We start from the raw sequence: 11,703 nt of genomic DNA on the forward strand, positions 1-11,703 counted from the left end.
ATAAGAAGTTAAATAAATTTAAAAAAATTTTTGAATATAAGAAAAATTTTCACAAGTATTAAAATAATTACAAGCGAAATAAATAAAGTATATATCCAATTATTGTTAAAAATCTCTTTTTAAAATAAAAACTATTTCTCGGCAAAGGTAGCCTTTCGCAAACAGTAATTCTTGTTGGACCACACAGAGTTTTGTTGACGGCAAACGATGGAAGTGAGATGTAAAATGGACCGAACGCAAAATGCCCTCCTCACGTAGTAGTGCTGAGCTCTCGACGAGCGCTCGCTCACGACAAGGTGGGGATCTGGATTAAAAGCAAACGGGGCCAACAGCTCCAGTACCAGAGCCATCTCGAACCTTGAACAGTCGAGGTCAAGTTCCTGAGAGTGTCGCCCGGCTCGCGTTATTTATTCTGCTGTCTCAACTATCCGAGACAAGTCGGAAACGACTCGCGCGCGCGCGCGCGCTCATGCACGTTCCTCACGTGTTTTCCCATCAGAGAAGAAATTTTCGCGTGGAGATTCACTCGTCACCTGGAGTCACGAGAATCGAGAGGTGCCGGCTACCTTTATGTAACGACTGCTTGCGCGCTGTTACGTTTATATACACTCAGAAGCCAATTCACGGTCAGTGTCTTAAAGTCAAGTGTTAACGACGATCTTGTGAAAGTGGGAAGGATTTTGAATTTTATTCAGAGTAATACAACTTGTTATAACATATCTACCGAAGCTACTAAAACTATAGTACTTGAAAAAATTATTAATTTGTTACGGCTATATCTAAATTAGATAGAACTTTCAATACAATTCAATGGTTCTCAGCCTAAGCTATTATGACTTTAAATATCATGGCTGCATTATATCCATTAAATTAATATAAATATAATAATTAATTTAATTTTTGTATATAAAATTTGTTTTTACTTTACGTATTTATATAAAAAAAATATTTACAACTGTTTAACTTATTATATTAATAGAATTCTGAAACACAATGTAGCGTTGTCTGTAATTAATTAACCAATTTTTTTAATGCAATTTATTATATTTTGAAAATAAAATTATAAAACAATAAAGCAATGTGTTATACATTTAAAATATATCTCACAGTATAGTACATCAAGTATACATTATTATAATGAAAATATATTTTAATCATATTTTATTTAAGTTTTTTTTTAGCAAGAATAAAGAAAATCAAACTTTCAGAAATGTATTTTTGTGCATTATATGCACCACAGTTAAGCATGAAAATTTATTGATTTAAAAAGTTATATTAAATTAATCATTCTTTATAAAGGTAGAAAGTATCTTTTTTTATTTTCCTTATAAAATTTGAATAATATCACTCGGATACTTCTGTTAAATGCTACTAATTGAGTTACTATCAATAGTAATAATTCAAGCATTGTAAGAGATATAATAATTCTTTCAAATTTTATGGAATATTATTACAAATTTATTTGAATATTTTTTATATTTATAATTTAACGTAGTTTTAATAAGATATTATAAAAGTGACAACATCGCAAATGAATTTATATTTCCATTTATGATAATTTTTTAAAAATTCCTTAAATTTAGTCAAAATTAAGTACTGTATCATTAATATTAACAAAGCTATTCACTATCAGTTAATCATAGATATTATCTAATAAATTTTAAATGCCATACTCAGATATGACATTTATTTTATTAATATTCTGACATTAAAATATATGTTTAAATTTTTTTATTGAAAGTCAACAACATTTGATGAAGAAGATACAATGTATCTTCTATTTTCTAATAACTAGAATAGTTATTAGAATACAACGTTAATTAACTCTTATATATCGCATGCTATTTAAGCGATGGAAACTGTTGACAGGAGCAAAATGAAACTTTGGTAATTAATAAAAATATTTGTAAAAATAAATCATATTGCCGTTATAAATATTCTATTGAGAAGGGAATTTCAAGAGCGTATTGTCGTTTGATTTCATTGTATAATGTAAAATGAAAGGGAAGCGAAGTGGCGCCTTACTTAAATGAAGTGATTAATTTTTTAGATTATGCTACCGAAGAAAGCAGTACGCCTGCTACTGATGGCTGTAACTATCGTTACAGCGCAAAGCAACGATACCTCCTCATCGTTCCAAAGTAACAAAAATCGCTTCCTATGGCAGAACCGCCGTTCCGTTGATAGCAGTGTGGCTTCTACCACACTGCGACACGATCCGACATTCGATCCAGACGTACTTAATCGCTTTCTCGAGGAGTATGCAATTAAAATGAGACGCACTACCCAGCGACCAAATGTAATGCCCAACAAGTTCAAGTTCGATCACCAGGGTCAAATTATCGAATCGCTTCCAGCGGACGTGAGAGTTAGAAATAACACGGAAACTAATAACTCTACGGATGTATTGGTGAGGTTAAAATAACGATACATTTACTTGAGATAATATTATATTCGAAAATTATATTCGAAATGCAAGCTTCCCATTTCCCATTAATTTGCAGTTAATATATATTTTTCTGTTTTAATCGTAATCATAAAGATTATTAATGAACAATTAAAAATTTAGAAGCACAGTAGTATATTAAATTTAAAAAAAACTTACGAAACTTATTATAAACGTACGAAAGGAAAAAAAACAAAGATTTTCACGTGTAATTTATACTAATTCTAAAAATTTGTATTTTAATATAAATTTTAATACATGTTTGTCGTAATTTATATGTAATTATTTAATTACACGAATCAACTATTTATATAAATTAGTTTAAAAATTTTATTATGATTGAATAATTAATAATTGCATTTCACTTTATAAGTATAAAATAATTTACAATTTAATAACTAATCACTAATCCATAATTATTAATTTATAGATATTAAATTATGTACACATATTTATACAAAATTTATAAAAATAAAGTCTTAATTTTAAAAGCAAACACTTAATTTACACAGTAATTAATGTCGTTTACAACACGTCACGGTATCTACTCATTATAATTTCAGACATTATGAACTTAATACGATCTATTAACTACATTAAAAAATTATGTATTAATACGAAAATCATCAGTAAAATTCAGTAAAATTGACACCTAAATGTATAAGTATGAGTTTACCTTTTTATAAGCTATAATTGCATTAAAAGTAAATATTAAATGCTATATTTCTACAAGGTTTACTTTTTGTATACATTTAATACATAACATAGATTAATAATTTAAGATTAAGTAATAAAATATTTTTTCAGTCTGTGCTGAATGATACAATAAAAAAACACAAATTATACAATGCTGATTCACACGGTGATAACAGAAATAGCGGATGGGTTACTCTTGATGCCATACCTTGGTCCAAAAGTAAAATCTCAAAGTGGCAGGCAAATCCCACGACTCAAGGACCTTGGCCTGACACTCAGCCATGGGACAAGCCAAACTTCAACAAACCCTGGAACTCAGAATTTCCCTCAAAGCCACCTACTTATGAAAGCAACAAACCATGGTAAAAATTATCGCTGAATTTTTTAATTAAATTTTTTAATTTTGAGTTATCAGCGAATTCTAAAGAATAAATTTACATTTATTAACGTTATCATTTTTCTATAAAAAGATAGTAAAGATTTTACTTTAAAAGTTATTTTCCTTTCACTAAATTAGAAATCTACTTTTATTTTAATTTGTATTTTGACTTGAGTATAAATTTCTACAAATTCTCTAAAATATTTATGCATATATTTACTACATTAATATTGATACAATTGTTACTTAAAATAATAATATTTCAAAATTAATGAATAATTTATATAATATGAATTTTTATGAATCATAAAATTATCATCGGGCCAAATAATAGATCACGCAATAAAATTCAATATACTTTATTATTTTTACACTCACAGTAGTTGACATATTTAAGATTAATAATATTATTATACAAATATATTTTACCTCTTTCCATTCATTTTTAATATTATAAAAGACAAACGGAACTATGTTACTTAATAATCAAATAACCACGAAAATATTGATTACATTAAAATAAGCACTATACATAAAAGAAACTTTAATATTTACATTATATATCTTAATTATCATTTAGTTGTCATTTTCAATTACCATTTTCAACTGAAATTATTTTTAACTACAAGGCAAAATAAACTAACAAAGCCCCACTGGTCCGATAACTCACCAACAGCATCGAATAAGCCCTGGTACTCTCAGGAACGGCCGCGTCCTGTTCAGCAACAGCACGATCGACCTTCATACCCAGCAATAGACAAATACGAAGACAATCCAAATCAGGCTGAAAAATGGCCTCCTGAGCGTCCCACTTGGGATCAATATACCAAACTCCCTTATCCATCTTCTGATATTATTACTGATAATGGACCATCGAATTTCCCCAGTTCAAATTGGGAAAAACCAGGGGAAAGGTAATATCTTGTCAAGAATATGTTAAATTTATTCGTTATTTGGAAATATAGTATATATGGTGGATAATTTTATTTTTAAATAAGATCATTCTAAAATATAAATACAATTTTTTTAATGTATATTTCTTTTGTAAATTCTAATTTATTATAATGATATGTTGTTCATATATAATTGTGAAAGTTATTCTTTTACTTTTTCCTTATATGTAATGCATTTCATTCAATGAAATGTATTTTTATTTGGTTCATGTAAATTATCTCATGAATACAATTATTATAATTAATATTTGTTAAAAAAAAAAAAAATAGAAGGTCATATATACTTAATAACTTTAGTTTAAATAAATAATTCTTTAAATCAATAATATATATATATATAAATTAAGGAGTTTGGTAAAATATTACCTAAAAGTTAATAAAAACAAATAAAATAAATTAATCCAATTTGTCAACTTAAGTAATTATTATTTTAATGTAAAAATAATAAGCTTTTAACAATATACATGAATATTTTCAATGTTCACATTTTAATTCATAATTTTTAATGTTGAACTATAATTACCCATAGGTGTATGCATTTAAAAAAAAAAAACAATTAAAATAATTAAAAAAAAATTTCTACAACATTAATTAAATGTTATATAATTATATAGCATATATTTATCATACTTCATAAAGAACATTATCTATGTAATGAATAGAAGAGAAAAATGTCAATGTAACATGCATTAATACTCTATAATTATACAATTTTAATACGTTTAATATCATTTTAAATAAAAAACATATCAAGTTTTAACAAATAACAGTTAATAATGAAAAGAAAAACAGTGTGTTTTATAATAAAATGCAGTCTGAATTTTGTTTATAATTTTAATAATTTATGCTTCAATGTGAAATTAAAATTAGTAATCTATAGTCTTTTTATATAAAATCAAATAATTTAATGAAATTATAATAATTTATTAAAGTGAGATTTGTAAAATATAACTTTTACATTGGAATTTATGGAAAATTAAATATTCTTATTAATATTTTAATCATATATAAATGAAAATCCGTTCGCTTTGTAATACACGTTTTTTCATAAAATTTGTTTTAAAGTTCTCATTTTTGAAAACATAAATATAAATAACAAGATTTGTTAATTAAAAGTTAAATTATTCTAGGCTTTCTAAAATATTTTATTGCTGAATCATGGCATATTAAAAACTTAAATAAAACTATTGAAACCCATAAAGACCTGGCTACATTCATCATACCGAGAGCAACGTAAATGAACATGGCGGCTGGAATGATCGTAATGACTTCTCGAATAACAATAAGTTCGGTAGGCCAAGTAACGAAGATGGTTACTATGATAGGCCGCACTTTTCACACTACCAATATCCAAGTACTAATGATCATCCATCGAATCATCCGTCAAGTGGCGATGGACAGTGGGTACTGCTTTCAACAAATCGCGGTTATTCCAAAACCCGACAACGATCTATCAAACTAGATGGCATTGTGGATCCAAGTACTAACTTTAAGAATTTAGCGATCAATAAGCAGACAGAAAATAATCCAAATGATGAGAAACCTGTTTCAGTTTTAACCTCAAAAAGGCAGGTAAGAATATCGATTTTTGGCTTGGAAGAACTCAAGGAAAACAAATAATATCGGATCAATTTTGAATATTATATTGAATTTTATTTTAAATATTCATTTCATCCATATATCGTAAGAAAAGGAAGTAAAATAATAGTTTTAACGACTAAAATAAAGTAAATTTACAAAATTCAATCAAATTGAAATTAAATTAACTACAAAATTATCATTTAATTACACGTGAATGAAAAAAATATTATTAAATAATATATTATCAAATAAGTTATATGTTATTTACTTTATTATATAATGTACGCTTTAATATTTATTTCAAAAAAAATTTTTAAATAAATTTTTTATTGATTAAAAAACTATTTGGCTATCAGCTTATATAGTTAAAGAACTATATAATAATAAATTATAGATTATCACAACCTTTATATCAAGATTTTATATAAAAACAGAAAAAATCATTTGATCCTTCCATACAATTATATCTTATAACAAAATCATTTTAAAATATATTATGAAAAACAATTTTACTGAAGCACTATTAATTTATTTTCAAATACTCATTATATTTATAATACACTAATGTAATTGTGATATTCTCTCAAATTTATAGGTATCTTCCATAAATGTTCTGTTTCATAAATAATATTACTATGAAGAATCTTTATATTGTGACAGTATTATGAAAACGTAATTTTTTAATTTTATATTTATTGTGTAATATATAGAAAATTTTCTTATTTGAGTTCTTTCAAGCTACTAACATTAATTTTAAGTGTCTAAATACAAATAATATTTAATCCAAATTATTATTCTGATATCATATTAATATTATTAATATAATTATTATTTAATACAATTAATAAAATTGAAGCGAATAACTTCAATGAATAGAGGAACTATGGTGTGTAATCTTCATCGTATATAAATGACATTTTTGTGCTTAAATTAATAAAGTCAAAATTTCTAAAAAATTTTTAATTATGTATTGTAAATTTTTTCATCAATATCGACAAATTAAATTTTTGTACAAATCTAAAAGCTGATAAATATATATATAGATATGCATGATAATGAAAATTAATTAGCAATTTACTTAGAGACCGATAGAATTTCGCATGTTTCTAACATATACGCAATGCATAGAAAACTAAAATACATAGAAACGTAACACTGGACAATTAATAATGTATTAGTGCATTTGTTAATTGTATGTTTGACTTAAGATTACATGCCCATAATAAAATAAAATGCCAAAAATGACATAACTAAAGTAACGTAAATAACTGAATTAAGTAGTTATTACAAAGATTGAGCCTAGTGATCTTAAGTCTTATGTATGATAAGAAATTTTATTAGACTATGTAATAAAAAATTTTTTCGCAATTTACAATAGGTCAGACTAACAGTACTACCATCCATAAACGGCACCAATACGACAACATCACACGGCGGCCTCCTAGAAGTCGAGCGCACCTTTAAAACGGTCGATCAAAGCCAGAAGGAATACGAAATAGAAAAAAAAAGCAAATCTAACGCCATAAAAGCGGGCATTATGATAAACAAACGTCCGATTCGCAACACAGTTGGTAGTGTACCATCGAGCTCTGCCGTTTTGGCGGCTGTCGGCGCGGGTATGGTACCGGCGACGATGGCGATGATGATACCTATAATGCTCGGAAAAAGAAAGAAGCGATCGATCTTATCGGAGGAGCAAATGCCAGATGTTGTTTACCTTAGAGTGCCCAAAGATATATTCCCTGGAGTAGATCGGAAAAGGAAATTTTTAATTCAATAGTCGTTTAAAATTTATTCAGAGATTACAGGCATCCAAAAATTTTAATATTTGAATCTTAGAGACAAATTTGCATTCTAATGTAAGACATTCATAGCGAATGCATTAATTATTAATGATGAAGTGATTATAAGAAAACCCTCGGGAAAGAAATTACATTATTTACTAATTTGAAACATGACGGGTAATATATTGAAAAACAAAAAACGTTCTATTTACCTAATCCAATGTTTTAATTAATTGAATCATTCTATGGGAAGGTTAAAAATTAATACATTGATATAAATTTTATAGATAATACTATCGTAAAAATTATATCTATGATTATTAAAGATACGAAATTAAACTTTCTATTTTATAAACAAACGAAATAATTTATGATGTGATAAGTAATATCTTTGAATATTAAATTTTTTCTCCAAGGTGCTCACAAATTATATAATATAAAGACAACAATATAAAATTCCGTTATAAACTGAATATACATATATATCTATATCTATATATATATATATATATATATTAGTTAAAAATAAAAAGAATTATGACAAAACTTTTCAGTAAAACAGATAAGATATTACTTATAATTTGTTGCTAATTTAATAATATTCTTTGTTATATTAAAATGTTTCTGCTACGGTAATAGTTATTTAAAAGATATAATTTTTATATCTTTTAGTTCCCTTAAAACAATAAGCAAATAGTATATATTATGTCAATATTTGAAAAGGTCTGATTCGACATTTATAAATTTAAATTTCAATAACATAAATTGAATATCTGTGTTTTATAGTAGTAAATTTAGTACATTAAAAATTTCAAATATTAAAAAACTAAAATTATTTTTTGTCAACTATATATATATATACAATGTTAAGTCTTATAATTAAAATTAAAAAAAAATCTACTTATATAGAACAAATGTCAAAGAAAGATTTTTTTAATAATTATTATCTATTAAGCTATAGAGACTAAATTATTTTGAAAAATTGTATAAATTTGAAATAATATTTATTTATATATTTATATTATGCTTATAAACATTAAGAAATATATCAAATTTCCTAAACTATTAATGAGTAAACTATTATTCAGTTTTTATTGTTTTTAATGCGTTTTTAATGCTCGACACTAAAAGCAAATGTCATATTGTATAAGGTAAAATAAAATAGTATTTATTTTATATTATTAACATATTATTTATTTAAATTAATTTGTATAGAATTGATCGAATAAATAAAAAATTCTTAAAATTTAATCAAAATCAAATAAATTTTAGTTATGAAAATTTAAATAGCTACTTAAATAACATAATTTTTCTAGTATTTTTTATTTTTTTATATTTGTGAATTTTAAGTACTAAATTATTATATTTCATTAACAGATCAATGTGTTATCATTAATTTTACAATTTGTTACAACTAAAATTGTTTATATTATAACATAATTAATTGTTTATGTATTAACACAAAATTGGTTAATATAATATAATTGTATTACCAATACATGATGTATCACAAAAAATTGCTTTAATATATAATATACAATTAATGTGCAGTTATACAGTTAAGATGACTTATTTTTATTGTCAGTGCTATAAAACTAAATTTTCGATAAATGTTAGCAATCGACGAGTATATCTTTATAGAATTTTTTAATTAAAAAATTTTATAGTAAAATCAAAAAAATAATTACAAACTCTATTTACCGATTAAAATAATAAACTAAGAAACTTTTTAGTAAAGTTAGTGAATAATAAAGAAATATGTATATAACTTAATATGCTTGAAGAAATTGCTTATATTTTTTAAACCGCAATAAAACAATTTTTTGAGTGTAATGAAATTTTGATAAATATGAAATGCTTTTAATGATAACTACAATTACTTTAATACCTCTACTTTATCGACATTTAATGTTATTTAATATACATACCAAAAATTAAATTGAAATTCAATAATTATTTTTAAAATATTTTATTTCGTTAACATTTAAAAATGGTTTGTTTTAATATCTTTCATTTATATAATGGGATTTTTATACCACAATAATAAATCTTTTTATAATGCGATATCTTCGCATATTTATTTATTGCAGTTACATAAAAATATAATTCTTTAACTGTATTTTTGAAAATAGTAATTGTGATATTATTTTTATTTGAAAAATGCTTTATAAATCATTTTACACTCTTACTGTTGATAAAACTATTTGAAATATTTGTTTTATGACTTGTAAATAATTCATTTTCATCGTATTATACAGTTCATTGCTTCGCTTCTTATAGTATTTATCGATACATTTATATATTAAATTGACAATGCTCCTTAAATTATTATTCACGTATTTATAATATTCTATAATATAGTATATAATTTATATTGGATTATTTATTTATTAAACATATTAAACAGAGTAAATATTGATATTTTAGATGAAAAATAATAAAATTAATTTTAAGTACAACTTTTCTGGTGATGTATTTACAAAGCATACGTAGTAATAATTTTTTGCTTTAATCTTATCATACTCGTTCATATAAAAAGAGTGCTTACTTACTGCAAAATAGAATGCATGATTACACATTTTATAAAAGTTTAAAATAAATGAAAAATTTAAAGAAATATATTAATAAGAAAATTAATTAATAAATAAATAAAAATCCCCATGTGTTTTATATTTTCTATATTTCATTTTTTAATTATTTTTCAATTATTTCTTATAACTGCTAACTATAATCGCTTAGATATTATACGATCGATCGCCACATACAGAGTTGTAAAATAATTGTTACTGAAATATACAAAATGTAGCAATTTACCGAGGCTACCTGTTTGAAATATTGAGTTTATCTTTATATATATATATATGATTCATAATTGTCATAATTTAATGTGTTAAAAAAATTACGATTAAAAAATTCAATGATTATATATTTATAGAATACATAATATTAAATATTTTTACGAGTGTATCAATAATCGCATTATAATTTAGATTTTAAGGTTTCCAAACGTTTGTATGTCATATTTTATCTCCTTAGAGTGTAAATATAACTGGGTATTACATATAACGTATTATATTATAAATTATAGTTTTTTTTAAAAACGATAAAAGCATTTCAAACATAAAAATTTCTTCATATAAAGAGTATTAACAAAATAATTAATTGAATATTTGATAAATAAAATTAAAAATTCATTTCAAGTCAAATATAATTTAGCTTACTAATTAGAAATATCTAATTTTATAATATAATATTTATAAATGATATGTTATAATTGATATTAAGGATAAAATCATATAAATTATTTTAAAATTTTCCCAAAAACAATATAAATCCAGACTTATCATATGTTAACCGTAATTATTATTATTCAAATATACACTTTTATTTCAACAATTCACATATTTTTAAATATTATTCAGTAAATATTATTATAATATTTGCTCTATGTAGCATTAAAAAAAATAAAATTGAAACACTTATTAAAAAATTAATTATTGTATATGAATAACAAAAATAATTCATCCATTAATTTTTTAAATGGTCTCTTTCCTTTTTAACAGAACATTATATAATTCCATTATTTTATAATTATTTTCATAAATGGATCTTTTTTTTTTATTTAATAATAATATAATTTTTTTAATTCAAAATAATTTGTTTAAAGCATCGTAAGACAATAGATAAATATATAGTCTGTATTTATAAGTTCATAAATAATATTTGCATTATAAATATTTGCTCTAAAATTAATTGCAAATTCTTTCACGCAATATCGCTTGGGATACGTATTTTTTACTTATTTTTAGCTCAATTGATACTATAATATTAATTACTAGTTTAACAAATTTAATTTAGTCAAAT

General features: G+C 23.7%; 1 protein-coding gene across 3 annotated transcripts; it reads left to right on the forward strand.

The window, feature by feature from the left end:
* Positions 1–330: 330 nt before the first annotated feature.
* On the forward strand, positions 331–7,882 carry LOC105367438 (uncharacterized). Of its 3 annotated transcripts, XM_011506156.1 has the most exons (7): positions 331–626; positions 2,051–2,410; positions 3,254–3,504; positions 4,151–4,435; positions 5,677–6,046; positions 6,651–6,727; positions 7,434–7,494. In XM_011506156.1, the coding sequence occupies exons 2-6, from the start codon at positions 2,054–2,056 to the stop codon at positions 6,681–6,683; spliced, it is 1,296 nt and encodes a 431-aa protein (XP_011504458.1). In that variant the 5' UTR covers positions 331–626; positions 2,051–2,053; the 3' UTR covers positions 6,684–6,727; positions 7,434–7,494. The 3 variants fall into 3 exon arrangements, with proteins under 3 accessions (XP_011504458.1, XP_011504450.1, XP_011504466.1); XM_011506148.1 differs by lacking the exon at positions 6,651–6,727 and having other exon boundaries at positions 7,434–7,882; XM_011506164.1 differs by lacking the exon at positions 6,651–6,727 and having other exon boundaries at positions 5,677–6,042; positions 7,434–7,516.
* Positions 7,883–11,703: the final 3,821 nt, after the last annotated feature.

The sequence above is a fragment of the Ceratosolen solmsi genome, unplaced genomic scaffold (assembly GCF_000503995.2).
Source record: "Ceratosolen solmsi marchali unplaced genomic scaffold, CerSol_1.0 scaffold10, whole genome shotgun sequence".
NCBI classification, from domain to species: Eukaryota; Metazoa; Arthropoda; class Insecta; order Hymenoptera; family Agaonidae; genus Ceratosolen; species Ceratosolen solmsi.